The sequence below is a fragment of the Oryza glaberrima genome, chromosome 8, assembly GCF_000147395.1.
Source record: "Oryza glaberrima chromosome 8, OglaRS2, whole genome shotgun sequence".
Lineage (NCBI taxonomy): Eukaryota > Viridiplantae > Streptophyta > Magnoliopsida > Poales > Poaceae > Oryza > Oryza glaberrima.
In genome coordinates this window covers 12,035,522-12,053,407 of record NC_068333.1, presented here as the reverse complement: position 1 = coordinate 12,053,407, position 17,886 = coordinate 12,035,522, and the positions used below count along the sequence as shown (strand labels likewise).

The 17,886-nt window shown below is 40.3% G+C and overlaps 1 protein-coding gene, 1 long non-coding RNA gene and 1 other non-coding gene across 4 annotated transcripts; 1 reads left to right on the top strand and 2 right to left on the bottom strand.

The window, feature by feature from the left end:
• Positions 1 to 1,118: 1,118 nt before the first annotated feature.
• LOC127783440 (U2 spliceosomal RNA) lies at positions 1,119 to 1,312 on the bottom strand. Its single transcript, XR_008019341.1, has one exon. It is a non-coding gene; the product is annotated as a U2 spliceosomal RNA (small nuclear RNA).
• A 1,036-nt stretch (positions 1,313 to 2,348) lies between these two features.
• On the top strand, positions 2,349 to 5,365 carry LOC127781201 (uncharacterized). The gene is made up of 2 exons (XR_008018942.1): positions 2,349 to 3,793; positions 4,997 to 5,365. It is a non-coding gene; the product is annotated as an uncharacterized LOC127781201 (long non-coding RNA).
• Positions 5,366 to 9,765: 4,400 nt separating this feature from the next.
• On the bottom strand, positions 9,766 to 14,415 carry LOC127782968 (enoyl-[acyl-carrier-protein] reductase [NADH] 1, chloroplastic). Of its 2 annotated transcripts, none has more exons than XM_052310261.1 (13): positions 14,233 to 14,415; positions 13,438 to 13,694; positions 12,311 to 12,420; positions 12,160 to 12,215; positions 11,987 to 12,071; positions 11,860 to 11,907; positions 11,630 to 11,704; positions 11,414 to 11,525; positions 11,051 to 11,102; positions 10,915 to 10,966; positions 10,692 to 10,749; positions 10,324 to 10,422; positions 9,766 to 10,217 (listed from the first exon to the last, which is right to left on the bottom strand). In XM_052310261.1, exons 2-13 carry the CDS (start codon positions 13,685 to 13,687, stop codon positions 10,087 to 10,089), a joined length of 1,128 nt encoding a protein of 375 aa, XP_052166221.1. In that variant the 5' UTR covers positions 13,688 to 13,694; positions 14,233 to 14,415; the 3' UTR covers positions 9,766 to 10,086. The 2 variants fall into 2 exon arrangements, with proteins under 2 accessions (XP_052166221.1, XP_052166220.1); XM_052310260.1 differs by having other exon boundaries at positions 13,438 to 13,691.
• Positions 14,416 to 17,886: the final 3,471 nt, after the last annotated feature.

The window sequence follows — 17,886 nt, the reverse complement described above, 5'->3', positions numbered from 1 at the left end:
CCGAAACAGAGGCCTTGTTTAGTGGGGGAAAATATTTAGGTTTGGTTACCACATCGGATATACAGACACATATTTGAAGTATTAAACGTAGTCTAATAATAAAATAAATTACAAATTCTGCCAAGAAACTGCGAGACGAATTTATTAAGCCTAATTAATCCATCGTTAGCAAATATGTACTGTAGCACTATATTGTCAAATCATGGTGCAATTAGGCTTAAAAGATTCGTCTCGCAATTTACACGCAATCTGTGTAATTTGTTTTTTTCCTGTATTTAATACTTCATGCATGTGTCCAAATATTTAATGTAACAGCGTAAAAATTTTTGTTTTGGAAACTAAACAGGGCCAGAGTAAAAAAAAAAGCATTGTAATGACTATTGAGAGTAATAGAAGCATTGTTAACGGAAGCGACCTACTCTGGAAGACGTCATAAATCTGCCCCTTGATCGCCATGAGTAGCGGCTTCTCGGGGTTGGACCCGTCGTACTGCAACAACTCCTCCGCCATGATCTCCCCCACCTGCACCGGCTCCGGAGGCGGCGGGACCTCCTCGCTGGACTCCTCCTAGGGCCTCGCCGGCGGAGGCGGTGGTGGCAACGCGAGGAGACTGGACCTCACCTTGTAGACCACCACCGGCGACGCGCTCCTCGCCGCCGCCTACAGCTCCACCACTGCCACGGCCACGGCTACCGTCAGATTTTCCAAGCAAAAAAAATCCCACGCGAGACGAGAACATATCTTACCCTTCTTCGAGATCCCACCGCTTATAGGCCGACCACTGCATCACACGACACCGTCGTGTGGCGGCCGACCAGGGAGGTAGACAGCGCCGCCGCGCCATGGCCGGCTACGTGACGACGATGGCTGGGCGAGTGCAAGCAGCGGAGCAAGTCGCCATTTCGAAATAACGCTTACTAAACAGACTCTCGTTTGTTTTTCTACATAAATTGGAACCAAATCACTCACGGTTTGGACAAATAAATCTTAAAATCACTCACTGAAAAGTCAAGTCAAAAATTCGTCAATGACTTCATTCCTAGTCAGTTTAATTTGGTCAATGATTAAACCAAATTAGTGAGCAAAAGCTTAGGAAAAAATTTAAACTACAGATTTGGTTGGGGTGCACCGAGCAAGGCAGCAGTGCAAAGCCAAGGCGACACATGGGGGCCCCAGTAGCGACCTACCGTGGTGGGCCCTCCCCCACAAAATACTAATTTAATATCCGTGGACACGTGGCCCACGTATCAGATATTAAACTGATAAGAACATATACTACACTTGATCTTAGCCAAAAGGCCGAGAAAGTTATGCTTTACAATGTGGTATCGGGTCGCATTATATACAGTGCCTCAGGCTCCCCTCTACCGTGGTTGGGCAAGGTGGTACTAAACAATTCTGCAGCGTTTTAGTTTTTACTCCGTTCGGCCCGAGACTAGCGCTGGGAACATCGGTGCAGGAAGCCCAAGCGACGTGACCTATGTTGTTTTCGCAAGCATTTCCAGATTTCATGTTCTAGAAAAAAAAAGATCTTCAGATTCTTTGGAAAACAGAAGAATTCTAAACTGATGGAAGAAAATTAGTACTCCACAAGAAAATCAACGTGCCAGTTGACGCGCCGGCTAGTTTATACTCGTGCAAAATACATATAATATAAAAAGTTACTTTACATGAGTTCTTTAATGCCCATAATCTTTCAAAGGACATAGCCTTTTAAGTTTTAAAAGGACATGTTAGTGGATTTTAATTGTGTTTGTAGAAATGAACTGAAATAGGATTTGATTGTCAATAATTATTTTGGATTCAGGATATACTATTTAATTTTGACGATATTAGGAAAAAAAGAGAAAATGTATGTTTTCTTAAAATTGTAGCGACTTCATAAAACCTAAAAAATTGTGTATAATTCATTACAGATTGTAGTATTAGGAGAAAATAAATATTGTAAAAATAATATTTTTCAGGATTATAAAGTTTTATCCAACTTTTATATTATTTATACAATTTACTTTTCATAATTATTGTTTTAATTTTGTATAAGTATAGAATATCGATGTGACCCGACTCAATTTTTAAGTTGAACCCATACTATGTTTATCTATCCAAAGATTTTGCAAAATTATTTTTACTTGTTTCTTTCTTCTATGTATCCTTTCCACGTATTTCTGCTTGCTTTGTGCATGAGATTAACAAATAAGGCAACGCGTCAACACTCATCTGTACTAATATAAAAAGAGTTCACCCCTACATGCCAAATCAATAGGTTAAATCCCTACCGTCCATTCGCACCTCAGGTGTAATCCGTACCATCCACCCATCTCCGACGCATGATTTCACCCTCTCCACGCGCGGTCTCCGCGCAAAGAATACGACTCGCTCCTCCTCCTCGCGTCGTCGTCCCATTCCGCCGCCGCCGCCGCCGTGCACTCCACCGCCTCCGCTGCGCACTGAACCGAGGCGAGGTCTTCCCAACCACCGCCGGAGCCGTGGTCTTCCCCATCTGCCGCGGCCGGCCGCAGCAGGAGCCGACGTCGTCCCCATCCGCCGCCGCCGCCGCAATGCACCGCTACCCTCGAGGTCGTCGCTTTCTTCCGCCGCCACGCACTGAACCGGAGGCGAGGTCTTCCCCAGCCCCCCCCCCCCCCCCATGGAGCCGAGGTCTTCCCCATCCGCCGCCGCCGCCGCCGCGCACTCCACCACGATTTCTTCGCCCATCCGCTGCTCCATCGCGATTTCCCCGCCGCTGCAACCTCTGCCCCGCCGATCGCACCCTTTCGCGTCGCCGGTTCCTCGCGCCTGTTGCCGAGTCCGAGTCAATCCGATTGGTTCATCCGTCGAGGTTGCCCCTGCCAGGGAGGCCAAGCCGATCCAGCATCTGATCCACCTACTGGCCCTTCCCCGTTCTCTGCTCCTGACACCGTCGGACATCAACCACAGGCCACCAGCAACTGCACCTGCACCCTGTTGCTCGCATGATTGTGATGACACATAATCTCGATCTGCAACTCATTGTCTCCATTTTCTCAAGCCGGAACATTTGGGATATTATGGCAGGAGCAGCGTGGAGTCAAAGCCCTACTCCGTAGAGGGCTCGAGGCTGAGCAGATCCGGCCGCTTCCGCCACCCGGACCACTCAACCGGCTTGCCTGCACCCTGATGCTCTCTCAGCAATCGCCCGGCCACTCGCTTCCTCTCTTTGAACATAGCTGGGGTGTGCGACATGGCTATGGTGGAGGATCTGCCCCCACCCAGGTGAACCCTCACTTCAGACTGTAGATTGCAACAGCTGTATGTAAATTACAATAACGATTTCTCTATGAACTATTATGATGAACCTGCAGTTTAATCTGAAAATTTAGGCAAAATGTAACCGTTGCAGTGCTTTGTTTTCTTTCTCAAACACACCATTCCAGTCTTTTGGAATGACCCTAAAGCTGACCAATCACTTGTGAAAGAATCCTCTACTTTGCAGAAGCAGAAGCGTTACTTGGCATATATACATTGTAGAAGCAGAAACACAACTTGGCGGTGGCTGGTTTATTTAGCAATCTCTACTTGGCTTTGATGGCCAGTGTGGTAATTAATTTCAGAAATCTCCGATTCTTGTTGACAAAATTTCTTTTGTAGGTTGAACATGGTGATTTCAGACATTTATCAATGATGGATTATCTGCTTGCCTATTCTTTCTGTTACATCAGTTGTGGGATGTTTTTCTGTTAAATTAATCTAGGTTGCTCTCTTGATCTGGTCTAGACAGAAGCAAAGGTTGCAATAAGGAAAACAAAAGGAAAAGGTGAGAGAGGGGCTTAGTATACCTCTTGACTGTAGCTGTGTCAATTTTAGTTCAAATGTTTATTGGTTTTGTCATTTATACTGCACTGTTGTTCATGAAGAACAAGAAGAATTTGTATTTGGTCTACTTAATTGATCTAAATTATGTAGAACTTCATGATTTCCTTCAGTGCAAAATATTTATTAAAAACTGCCAAATGTAGTTTTTTTTTCATTTTTTTTGTATCCCTATAAAGAACTGCTAGAACCTTTTTTTACCACGTGCAAACTAACATTTGCAATTTTTTTAACAAAGAAGCAGTCTTACATCATGTGTGAGGCCAGGTATCAACATTTTCTTCAGTGCAACAGTCTTTTCTATTCTAATCTGCTACTAGAAGATCATGTGCCTCACATTTTACGGGATCATTGATGATATGAATGCTTAAGGATGCTATTTTAAATTATTGGTTTTCTCAGCAAGCAAAAGTTTCCATGGTTTTATCTGATTTATTTTTATTACCTCACACTTAGGATATATAGCATATTGCATTATGTTATCTGATTTGGATATTCTTGAACTGTAGCCCTTTAAAATTAACACTTATATTTTAGTTACAGAATTAAGTTTTATGACTTGGTTTTAGTTATACATATCTTTCTTCAAAGTTCAAAAATAAAAATTGTAAAATCGTATCTGCCTGCCACCTTATATCTTGCATAAGTTGAGGCTTTTTACCATCCTTTGGAAAAAATTGTTCTTCAGGTATTGGAAGTATAACATTTGTATTTGATTTTACAATGAGGGCATGAAACTCGCTTTCTGCTAGACTCAAACTGAACCATTTTAGTTGATACCCTAACATTTTGCTCTACCATATAACTTATTTCACTATTGCAACTTTATTTAGACTGAAAGACATTTCTGGAGTTTGGTGCATAGCTGCCTGAAGCCTGAAGGCTTACAATTTGTTTAGTTGTGCTTACTATTTGAATTTATTATGTTCAAAGTAGTTTCAAAATACTAATGATTCTTAGTTATTTTTTGGGAAAAATCGGTTATGCTCATTCAAAAATGTATGTCTAACAACACATGTGATACTCTTTTCCAAAAATTGTACAAATACTTATTCAGTTTGAGAGTATTTCAATGTTCCTGGTTTAGTTTTCAGTTTTTTCTCCAAGTAGTGATATTCTTTGGTTAATTTTGTTTTTTTTAATGCAGCTCAAAATATCCATGTCAACTTGAAGTTATTGTGGATTGCAGATTGTGAGGGTTACATTTGAAGTTATTGTGGATGACACAAATCAATTGTGTAGATACTTGTGTTCTTTTCTCTTACTTAGTGGAGTTCTCTTGAATGCACCTAAAGATAACTCTTTTGCTTTGAGCCTTTCAAGTGTTTGTTAAGTTGTGGAAAATTGTGTCCATTTTGTAATGTTGTCTACTTTGCACCTCCACAACAAGTGTCCAAGAGGGGGTTACCAAAGTAGGCTAGATCATGTTAGAACATATTGTTCTTAAACTTGTGTATTTGTATGTTTCATGCGACATTTATTGTGGAAAACACAATAAACTTTCAGGGTATTCATATGTTTCTTGCGATTTACCATATATGGAAAACGTGTATTACACGTGCACGATTACAGTCAACGCAAACACCAGAGCGATCTGCATGATGGGCGAACGATAAGGCCCACACCAGTGGCTTTGTACGGCCCAGCTTGGTGCCACCGTACCAAACCAGCACAACGCCCAGGACCGCTTCTTTTCTCTTTTCCTTTCGATTTTTAAGCGCGATGTCCAGATTGATCAAATCGCTGAGCAGGGTCTCAAGCTATATATGGCCAACTAAACCATAATTTGCTAATCCCTTCGTCCCATAATACAGTAGCATAGAATCATATGACAGATCTAGATTCGTTATAGTATATCATTGGACTTTATATTGCTATATTATAGAAGGAAGAGAGTACTAGTAGTATATATATATTTGACAACATATACGAAGACATGATAATAATACGGCGACATGCATCGCTGTTCTTGGTCAACGTATACGGCTCAGTATTTTTCGCCATCTCACATATCGGTATAGCTTACTCGATTTTATTGCCACATTTTTTATATAGCTAAATCGTGTGTTGTATATACAAGTTTTCTATATCAAAGTTCTTCAAAAATCAAATAAATGTTGTTTTCAAGTTTTTAATAATTAATACCTCCTCCGTCTCATTTTAAGTGCAACCGTAAGTTTCCGTGCTCAACTTTAACCATCTGTCTTATTTGAAAATTTTTATAATTAGTATTTTTATTGTCATGAGATGATAAAACATGAATAGTACTTTATACGTGACTTATGTTTTTTTATTTTTTTTCAAAAACAAATTCAAATAAGATGGATGGTCAAAGTTGTACAGGAAAATCATGGCTGCACCTAAAATGGGACGGATGGAGTACTTGATTAGGGCAAGTTTTACGACAGATGTGGTAGTCACCTCCAATTTTATTCACATCATCCATCCAAAAAATTAAAATTAACTTATATAAATGCATTGCATTTTATACACTAGTCCCACCAATCAGCCATCTCATTTTCTCTTGTTTCTTTAAGTTTTGCCTCTTACATGAGGGGTGGCTCATCCCCTCTCTCTTCTCTTCTCTTCTCTTCTCTTCTCTACATCATTATTTAAACATATATGGCACTTTAGAGTTTGTGCTTAGAACCTCATAGTACTTGCCTTAATAGTTTATCTCGCTTGGCATGCCACCAAAATTTCTGCCAAACCACCCATCAGAACAAGCCCTTAGGCTAAGTTCTAATCACATTAATGGATTATCTGTTTTCTCAATTTTAACTAAGCACGTTTAATTTTTCAAATTACTAAGCGTCCGGTGTCTGTTCTCTAAAATATTTAACGGTAAAAGTTTTTTAAAAAAAATCAAATAAAGTTTATAAATTTACAGTAGTTACTCTAATACTTAATTAATCTTACACTGATCCTATCTTATTATAAAGTTACATCCCACTAAATCCTAAAACTCAACATACAGAAATGCCACACGTCATCATCCACTAACAATTATTATTTTAAACATCGACTATAAAGTTATAACCCACTAAATCTTAAAATTCAGCATGCAAAGACGCAATGCCATCATCTACTAACAATTATTATATCTTAAAAATCATATAAACATGCTATATTATCTATAATTATATAATTTATTAAATTTTAGAACTTTAGAATGCAAGCATGTTAAATCATCATTCCAATTAATTCAAATAATATTTTAATATATCTCTCCATCATTTTTATAATATCTTATATAACTATACAGTTTATCCTCACTTTGATTAATGTTATTTCTCTCTTCTCTCGTTAAACTATATCACATCAATTATTTTTAGCACTTAGATGATTAATCTATGGTCCAAATTATTTTTCTCATTTTCTTCTCACATTAAGTCATATCACATCAATTGCTTTTAATCCTTAGATGATTAATCTATAGTCCAAATTACCCCCTCCTTTTCTTTTCTCATGAAACCTCGTCACCTTACTTTTATATTTGGATCGTTATTCTATATACTATTTAAATTATCACAAACTATATCAACTTATACGAGCTTATATCATCTATCTTACATATTATTTCTACTTACTGCTATCATACTAAACTCCCACAGTAACACACGAGGGTTTCATCTAATGATTTATATTTTTTATGCATGCAAGGGAAAAGCTCAAGACAACCACTCACTCCAACGCAGTCTTAGTGATTTATATTAACTCCCTCCAACTAATCCATTTTATGATTGATGCGGTCTTCAATACCGCTTTAACCTTTAATATCTATAAAATTAAGTTATTAAAATAAAAAGACAATAACCTTTGTGATGAACATGCACGCTCAAGCTGAAGCCAGGACGACGTTGTACGAAACAAGCGGCCGTTGTTTTTATTTATTTATTAACATACATACATTTTATCTCGATTTTCATTAGCGTGTTTTTCAAACAGTTAAATAGTATATTTCGTGTGAAAACTTCTTATACGGAAAATGTTTTAAAATATGAGATAAAATTCATTTTCAAGTTTGTAATAATAAAAATTTATTTAATTAAACCCTAATGATTTTCTTTATTACTCTAGTATCATCTTAATTAGAAATAAACTATAAATACCACCATAAAAAGAAGCTATTTTTTGATAAATAATCTAGTAGCATCATTCTGACGTGGTTAGTCTATATTAGAAAGAGAGGGTACTAACATGTTACTAATAATTTTCTTTAATTAAAATCACATTGCAACTCATGAGTAATATGCTAGTTTAAATAAATAAAGTTATCATGTATTTAAATGCAAAGTAGTACATATGAGTATATGAATTACATATTGGTCGAGCTATTATTACCAAAATGTCACTTTAAGCCACCTCTAACTCAATATTTTCACTTAGCTAGGTATTGTTGCTAATCCTTTACAATTTGGGCTAGTGACCAACTTATGTCACTTTCAGCCACCTTTAACTGAATCTTTTCACTTAAAATCAAATATTGCTACCAATCATTTTAATTTAGGCTAGTGGCCCACCTGTCAATAGGCTTATGAGAGAAAAGGAGAAAAAATGGAAAGGTTCTCACCTGCTCGGTGGGGATGGCGATGGCAAGCTCCTCTGCCATGGAAGCATTGGCCACCCGTCCCTCCTCTCCTCTTCCACGCACTTCCACCGCAGCTTCTCCCTCGTCCGCAGTCGTCCTCTCTTCCTCCACCATGATGAACACCACCGCTCCTCTCTCTCTCCACCTTCGACAGCTCTTCTCCTTTACCACTTTTACCACTTTCGAGTGTAGAGCTTGCTCTTTTGCCATAGTGCGCGCCGCCACTCCTCACCTCTCGCATATAGAAGCACCCGCCAATCGTCTCTCCTTCCTCCCCGTCATCATGCATGATTCCTCCACCATGATGAACACCACCGCTCTTCTCTCTCTCCACCTTCGACAGCTCTTCTCCTTTACCACTTTCGAGTGTAGAGCTTGCTCTTTTGCCACAATGCACGCCGCCACTCCTCACCTCTCGCATATAGAAGCACCCGCCAATCGTCTCTCCTTCCTCCCCGTCATCATGCATGATTCCTCCACCATGATGAACACCACCGCTCTTCTCTCTCTCCACCTTCGACAGCTCTTCTCCTTTACCACTTTCGAGTGTAGAGCTTGCTCTTTTGCCACAATGCACGCCGCCACTCCTCACCTCTCGCATATAGAAGCACCCGCCAATCGTCTCTCCTTCCTCCCCGTCATCATGCATGATTCCTCCACCATGATGAACACCTCCGCTCCTCTCTCTCTCCACCTTCAACAGCTCTTCTCCTTTACCACTTTTACCACTTTCGAGTGTAGAGCTTGCTCTTTTGCCACAGTGCACGCCGCCACTCCTCACCTCTCGCATATAGAAGCACCCGCCAATCGTCTCTCCTTCCTCCCCGTCATCATGCATGGTGATGTCTTAGTGGAGCTGTGGAGGTCAAGGCCAACAGCATGGGCCAGAGGGAACTCGGGGAGGTCGGATCCAACCATGGTGGGCATCAGTGACTCTAGATAGGGCTCCTCCTTGTTGCATCAGGCGTGAGTGAAGAAAGAGGTTATCACCTCACCTTCGTCACGAGGGAAGAACGAAAGAGGTGAGATAGTGCTCGTGAGAGAATAGGTTAGATGTGGCCGGTGTTGCAATGGGAGCCGTGGTGGCAGTCGTCCGAGTAGTAGGATTGATTTGATGGGGGGTGATCTAAGTTGAAACAAAAGATAAAGCTAGTTGGTGTTAAGTGAAAAGATGTGCTGAATTAGGGTTGTCCAATATAAAAATCTGATAAGAATATCTATCCCAAACTGCTATTTACTCTTAATTTTTTAATGAAAAGAGTGGATTGTAGTATACACCACCCTGACATTTTGCACAACATAACAGCAAGGTATACAGAAGAGACTACCAAACATTATCCATTCTTATTATTGCACATGATTTTCACTGTATTGACAAAGTTTATACGAAGAAACACAGTATCAATGATTAAAAATTTCAAGATACAGCACAGAACATTGGTAACTGGGGCTTGAATCATTCCGAACCACCTAGTAGAATTGCTCGAGTACCCCAGTGCAGGAATTACTCAATTGTCAAGGACCAAATTGGATTCATGCTCTATTTTTTCTTCCTGCCCTTAGCTCTTATACTACCTAACTAAGCTCTTTATTCAAGAAACAAGCCGCAATGAAGCAGGAAAACCCATCTATCTACCATACCACACCTATGATGATATTGTAGGGCTGTCAACTGCAAGCCCCATTGTATTGAGTCCATTGTCAACGTAAACAGTCGAACCAGTGATAGCGGAAGCCAATGGAGACACCAGGAATGCTGCTGTGTTCCCCACTTCGTCTGTTCGACATACAAAATGCTTTCGTTAGAGTATATCTGGATGAAAAGTTGTTCTTTTAAATAAAACAAGAAGCATATATAACAGAGAAATAAGGCGGTTTTGGACCTGCCAACAGTTCTTTCTGCAACGGTGCATTAACATAAGAGTATTCTATCATCTTCTCAATGAATCCAATTGCCTTGGCAGCTCGGCTTCCCAAAGGACCTATGAGTAAATTTAATAAATCAGAATGAACTCACAATTATTCCTACATCGTTAAAGTAAGAGATCCTAAATAATTATGCAAATCATATCCAAGGGAAATAGCACATCATATGCATGTGCTGACAAACCGAAATTCACATGTAAAATTAGAAAGAAATGTTGCATCATTTGTCATTAATTTCCAAATGGTATCGCATAGGCAATCACCTAGTTCCAAGATTTACAATGCTAGCTTTATTCCAAGAGAATATTCCTACAGAAGAAAATACCTGCAGATATGGTGTTAACTCTGATTTTCCCTTTCCTTCCAGCTTCAAAAGCAAGTACCTACAAAGATTTGCAGAAAAAGATTAAAAAAGTACATTCATGGTACATACTCCCTCCGTCCCAAAATAAGTGCAGCCTTGTAGTTCAAATTTGAACTAGAGGGTTGCACTTATTTTGGGATGGAGGGAGTGTTGAAAATAACATATATATTCTAGAAGACCATACTTTTGTGTCACTCTCAAGAGCTGCTTTAGCTGAACTCATGCCACCACCATATCTAAAAATATATATAATCAGAATTACCACCGGTAAGTAATGATACAAAATGCTTTGTATTTTAAATCTCAAATAATGTAGTTACCCAGGAATTGCCCTTTCAGATGCAATGTATGTTAGAGAGATGGAAGCACCACCTGGAAATATTAAACATATATGAGGCAGTGCCAATGAAAATAGTATAGGTTAGTATAGGTTGAGCGTCATAACAAGTTATTTCTTAATGCAATTGGATAAATTTCAGCATTGCTGTTCAGTCAGAAAAGCTTGATCCAGATCAGAGCAGGAGACAAGTTACACATAAGTAAACAGCAGCATTACTATGATTCACTGGACAAATAAAACTGCAAAGATATGAAAGGCAGTAACGGCTTGATTTATCTAGGAGTGTATAAGATAGCGGTTCAAGTGCAGGCGTGGAGAGTTAGAACTGCGGAGTAAGCACTACCTGGATTCATTATAGGAAGGAAGTGCTGAAGCAAAGAGACGAAGGAGTAACTCGATGCTGACAGTGCAGCAAGATACCCTCTTCTTGATGTCTCCAACAGTGGTTTTGTTACCTTCAAACAGAGGTAGGTGATCATTAGTTGAAAGCGTAACACGTATGGACAATAATTTCATCACTTGCAGTAAGCACAGAGGAATATAGGCAGAGGCACTATACCTCTGGACCATTAGCTAGAGAATGCACCAAAATGTCAATGCTGCCAAAGTCATTCTTGACTGACTCAGCAACTTCCTATCAAATAAAAATAGGAGCAGTTTAGTCAAAGCTCAAAAGCTTAAAAAACAATCCGATTATAGAAATTGTATAACGCGCCTAATGTTGTTTTTGCACACCCAAGTATATCAACTGGGTAGACATATGGAATGAAATGGATTGCATCTACACACCTTAACAGTCCAATTTGATGACCCAGCATACCTTTTGTTTCCTTTGACCTAAAATTAAAAATAAAAATGATTGTCATAAAGCCGCATTGGGAGCTAAACAGAAGAAAATAATAGATAAGAAAATTACATCTTCAGGAACATCTTCAGGGGAATCATAGACAGCATCAAGTGGATAGACTTTAACAATTTCCATAAGAGATCCATCAGGCAGCCTGTATCAAGAGATAGTTAGATAAGAGTTAAATGTTATTTTCAGAGCAAAGCTAGATAAAACAAGAAAAATAGAAATATAATACAAACTTTCGTGATTCATCAAACTTTCCACGCCTTAGGCTTGTCTCAAATATGTTTAGTGCCTGTGCAGGTAGAACTCTCCATTAAGTGAATGACAAAGAGGAAAAAAAAACAAATATGATCCCTATTGAACACTGCAAGAGTTGGATCCACTTACAGGCACCCATGTACCAACAAGAATTTCAGCACCAGCAGCAGCAAGAGCCTTTGCAATTGCCCAGCCATAGCCATTGTCATCAGCAACTCCAGCAATGAACGCCCTTTTACCTGAGAGATCATACAAACATTAGAAGAGTGGCAGCAATTGAGAAGGATTTGTACTACTAATATGCTCGAGTTCTCTGTTTTTTTGAAAAAAAAAATCTCTCCTTTAGTTTTTCAATCAAACCAATAACAAAAGCAATATGACAACAAATCAAAATACTTGTAATTACTATGCAAAATTCTGTATAATTGTGACCATCTGTTAATCATTGGATAATGCTATGGGCCACTAAACTTCATTACAGCTGACGAAAGCATTTATATTTGACCTTTTTTTAATGAGCAAGCACATAAAGTTGATACTTCCTTAATATGTAGAGTTCATGAATGAGGCCTTCAAAAGGCACATAAGTTCTAAAAAAAAAATTCTCAAATAATTAAAAGAAATTTAGCTTGATATTTCTCATCAAAATTTTCAAGACCCTACCTTAGCATGAATATACAGTATGTCAAACCCAACTTTTGCTTTTCTTTAGAATATTTAAAGCATCTACATCAAGTAAAAATGGAATTTAAAACACTTTCATTTGCACAGGATATGCTCCCTGGTATACTGGTAATTGCTCATATGTTAGTCTACACGGTGATGTATGAGGCTGGCTCTTACAGCATTATCAAAGAGTAATAAACGCAATATTACTACTGAATCACCATTAGATCGTCCATAAAAGATAACCAAAACAGCAGTAACCTTTTTCCCGAGGACCAGAATGTAAAATACTAGATTCCATAAAGCACGCAGTTTTTACAATTAGATGGTTTGAACTAAATAAGCACACACCATTCAAACATTCACCACAGCTGACGGGGTTAATAATATTTGGCTTCAACCATATAGTTAACCAAAAACCAACGTATGCCATGAGCATCTATGCTTGTTAGATGCAAAAGAAAAATTGAGAAAATAGAAGCTAAGCAATCAAAATGTTGCACGGAAACATGAATGCGTAAAGGAAAAGAACATGATCACATAGCATTGCTAGGTGCATGATTACTACAGATATGCAGCTAAAGAGTTACCTCTAAGATCAATTGGTAGGCCTTGGGGGCCACTTTCGCTCGACATTGCTCTGATGGCGACACCGCTGCGCTTGGAAGAACCAAGAGGGCTGGAGTAGCAGATTCTGGGACAGGTTGCAAAGCCAGTGGTGGTGCTGAGTGCGCGGCCAATCCGGGAGACCGCCGCCCTGGAAGTAAGCATTCCCTGGGAGGCTGAGATGCAGGGGCGTGCAGCCACCATCTGCATACCGGCAGCTGCAGAAGCGCCCATCGTCCTGCTGCATCAAAAGATCATCACAGCACACATTACACGAATGATCTGTCCTACTACTAACTCAGCCTCAACTGTTCAACCCGTATTCAGGCAAACAGAACAAATCGAAACAAAGATACAAGATTTGTATCACCTCCATTCTCCAAAGCTCACTCGAGAAACTAGTATTTCAGAACTATGGAATCTATAAAAAAAGAAAAAAAAAACAAGCCTAAAGAACCTATCCTGCACGAACAAATCAAGAGAGAAATCTAACATGCAAAACCGGCGACGCAGCGCTCAAATCATTCCCCACCCAGGCCAGGAGCACGATTTGGACAGAACAAACATTTCGCTGATAAACCCTGGGGTAAGAAAAAAAAAACCCGCATCCCCCACTTGACCTGTCCAAGAAACAAAACAAGACAACACAAACAAAACATCTCCAACTCTCCTCCTTTCTCCCCGCAAATAACAGATCAGTGAAACACCGCGCCACGCACAGCGAGCGAGGAGGTGGCGGCACGGATCGGGGACGAGGGAGGAGGAAGCGGGTGGCTCACCTCGGGAGAAGGCGGAATGCACGAGGGATCTGGGAGCTCGGCGCGGCTGCTGGTCGCTGTGGAGGCGGAGAAGGCGAGGGGGAGTGGTAGTAATAGTGGGGGTTTTCGATGAGACCGAGGGAGGGAGGAAGAGAGGAGGGGGGGTTCGTGTTGGCGACTCCGCGGAGTTGGCCGGACGGGCGGAGTCGAGTCGCTGAGAAACCAAGGGAAGCGTGGCTGCTTGTTTGTTACTACTAGGAAGGGTTTTTTTTTGGGCCTTTCTGCTGCGTCGGTGGGCTTTTCATTCGGCCCTGAGTGGTGAACATGAGCTGAGAAGCCCATGGCTTGTGGCACCTACTGCTTGAGAACAGTGCATTCCACATAATCAAGAGAGAGACTAGAGGATAGGATACTTAAGGGTGTTTTGGTTCACGGTCATACATGGATGGGATATGGCCATACATATTTCGTTGGATATGGCTATCCAAATTTTTGTTTGGTTTGTATAGATATGGCGATCTAATTTCTTGTTTGGTTGGAGGGATATAGCACGGATGGGAAAAGCCATAAGTTAGTGGGACCCATTTGTCATATATATTTTCTATCAAAAATATAATCATCCTAGATCTTGTTTTAAAGATTTAATTGTAACAAATATAATAGTGTAATCAAATCATAAATTAGATAAACGGTTTAGGAGAAAAAATCATTTGGAGCTTGCTTAACAGAAAATCAAACCAACCACACCCAATCAGAATAGGCCACATCACCCAGACCAATCAGTGCTATCACTGAATCCTCCCTCTTCTTTTCCTATGTATAGCTGAGCTTTCGCATGCAAGCAAATAGCAACTGCACTTATTGTTTTCTTGTCTCGCTAGCCACATCAACAGAAGGGAAGAGGGGCACGTTGAGGAGAGGAAGAGAGGAGATGATAGGATATGGCAGCAGGGAGCTCACTAGCTGGCCTAGCGACGATGGCGTGCGTTCCATCCTTGCACCTGGTACTTGGTACCTGATACCTGTGGGTACCGGCTGGTACCTAGGTATCAGATCTTGGTATCTGGGTACCAGAGCTGATACTTGTGGGTATCAGTCGTGATTCTCCGAGGTACCATGCCTGATACTTGGTATCAGCTGTGATATCCTCGACGTTTCACAGCTGATATCTGATACTAGTCTAGTAACTTACCTACCCATAATGAAGAGGAGGAGCACAACGAGCTAGCGAGGAGTACCACAACCTCAAGACCCGCATAAACTCCGAGGTTGACCTCACGCTCAGAATGACCAACTATGCATTACCATTGTCCGTTGGTGCCCCTGACCTCATCCCCCTTTCCCTGACCTCCTCCCTCTTCTCCCTCCCCAGCCACGGCAAATGGCAACCTCGCCACCGCAGTTACCTTCCTCCTTGCCAACTTGATCGATTCCATCAACCATATAACCTCGTTGGACTCCACATGCCCAATAAATGTGGTGTAGGGAAGGGGAAGAGAATGGGACATGCCATCGGTGTTAGGGATGATGGCGGTCGGTCCTCTAGCGAAGGGAGGTTAGATTGATTGGAGTGGAGGAGTTGGGGGAGGGAGCAAGGTGGAGGACGGAGAGAATGAGTTTGAGAGAAAGGAGGAGAAATAGTTCTAGGGAAGAAGAAACGGAAGGATGTTGGGGTGTTCATTATTAAGTAGTATCCTATCTCATGGGATTCCGTTCACTAGTTTTTCTGTATAATCAAATCTTTAAGGTCTTGTTCGGATAATCCCTTTTCTCTCGATGAACTCAAATTCCTTCCTTTTGAGGATTAAACGAAAAAGGCTTATTGCAACAGTGCTTCGCATACACATATCCACAAAACAAGCACCTATATGGTCGTCTGAATCTGCATAGGCTTTGATCATGAACCTGTGGATTAGTCGACACAAATCACCAGCCTTTAGGACTTCATCTGCACCAATAACTCCATTGCACACTGATACTATCCATTACGTAAAATTAAAGCATTTGAGGAGAGCACGTCCGAATCAGGCCATCAATATGTTACTCAATATTTTTTTTACGTAGTGGATAGAAATATCCTGCTGTATATGGCTGTATATCCGCAACACAGCCAAAAGTTACAAGTCTCATAACCGACAAAACAGAAAAGAAAAAGAAATTACTATAATACTAAGCTTTGGCCTTCTATTGTCTGGCGAGACCTACCGCACAAAAAACCTTACGGGGTCAATCTTGATATGCAACCCGAACTCCTACAACCCTCATCCATATTTCAATCACATTAGATCGGCTCCTTCACTACTCTTCCCTTGTCGTCAGTCGGACCCATTTGATTCGATCAAACAATTTATGGCCCCTAGTGGCTTCGCTTGCAGTGCCAACCAGTGGAGGTCGAAAAGAAGAAACCCCTTAGCTTGCTGCTAGCCTGCTATATAAAAAGATTCAGGAACGAGCATCGCAGATCTAGCGGCATTTAGACCCTAGATCCAACGTTGTGCCCCATCTTTCGTCAGCTATGCCAACCTATCCACCATCTCATTATGTCAATGCCACTCCTCGTTGTAGACACCTTGCATTCTCACTACAGCAACCTTTTTGACACCCGGAAGTGATCTGGCCATTAGGTTGGGTCAATCCACCCCGGATGTCACTGGCACCTTCAAGGATCTACCACCACCGACTCCAGCAGTCTTCATCACCACTTGGACCATCACCTTATTGCCACCACCAAGATGCTCGTAGTCCCTAAGGATGTTGAGCACAAGACATGGAAGAACAACTCATACTTTGCTAAATGATCTATTTTATTATGTTAGAGATATTTCGCTTGCTTTCCTAACTCTAAAGTCTCTAATGTTGGTAGAGTTAAGTTTAATATGCTAATAGTTCAATTCATTTACAATCACCGAGCAGTATAAATCTTATTATCCCTAAATTTTCATTTGAGAAAATCGCACCGCCGGTGCATCAACTTGGTAGGTGGATGCAATATGGTGCAAGAACTTGAGAAATGAGCAATCTAGTGCAACAACTTGGCAGGTAGGTGTAATTTAGTAAAAGAACTTTATAAGTGATCACATAAATGCAACAACTTGCAAGGTAGGTACGATTTTGATACAATAAATTAAGAAGTTATACGGCAACTTTATTATTTGGTGCATATTTATATTGTTATCATAATAACTAGTAACTGAAAATCAATTAAACTGAATGTAGAAATTATTATATTTGATTGATATTTGAGAAGGTGAAGAAAACAAAAAATTCTTAAAAGGTAATTGGATGTAAATTATATGTGCAGTATAATTATTAAAGATTAAATTCAATATTATAAGGTAATATCTGTAGGATTACTATGTAATGGCATATTGACATCGTGAAAAAAATCACCTAGCATATGCTTAGCCAAGTTGATGCGCAAAAATACTAAATTGTCAAGTTCTTGTACTAGAACGCACTCACTTGTCAAGTTATTGCACTTGGACATTTAATTCTCAACTTGTTGCACTATATCGCACCCACTTGCCAAGTTGTTGTACCATGGGTGCAATTTACTCTTTTGGTTTCCTAAAGCTTCTAAAGTTTCTAAATTTGTCCATCATCATTATTTTAATTATCCTCATTATTTCATATTCTAAAGCACTATAATATTAAGGGTAAATTGGATCCATGCCT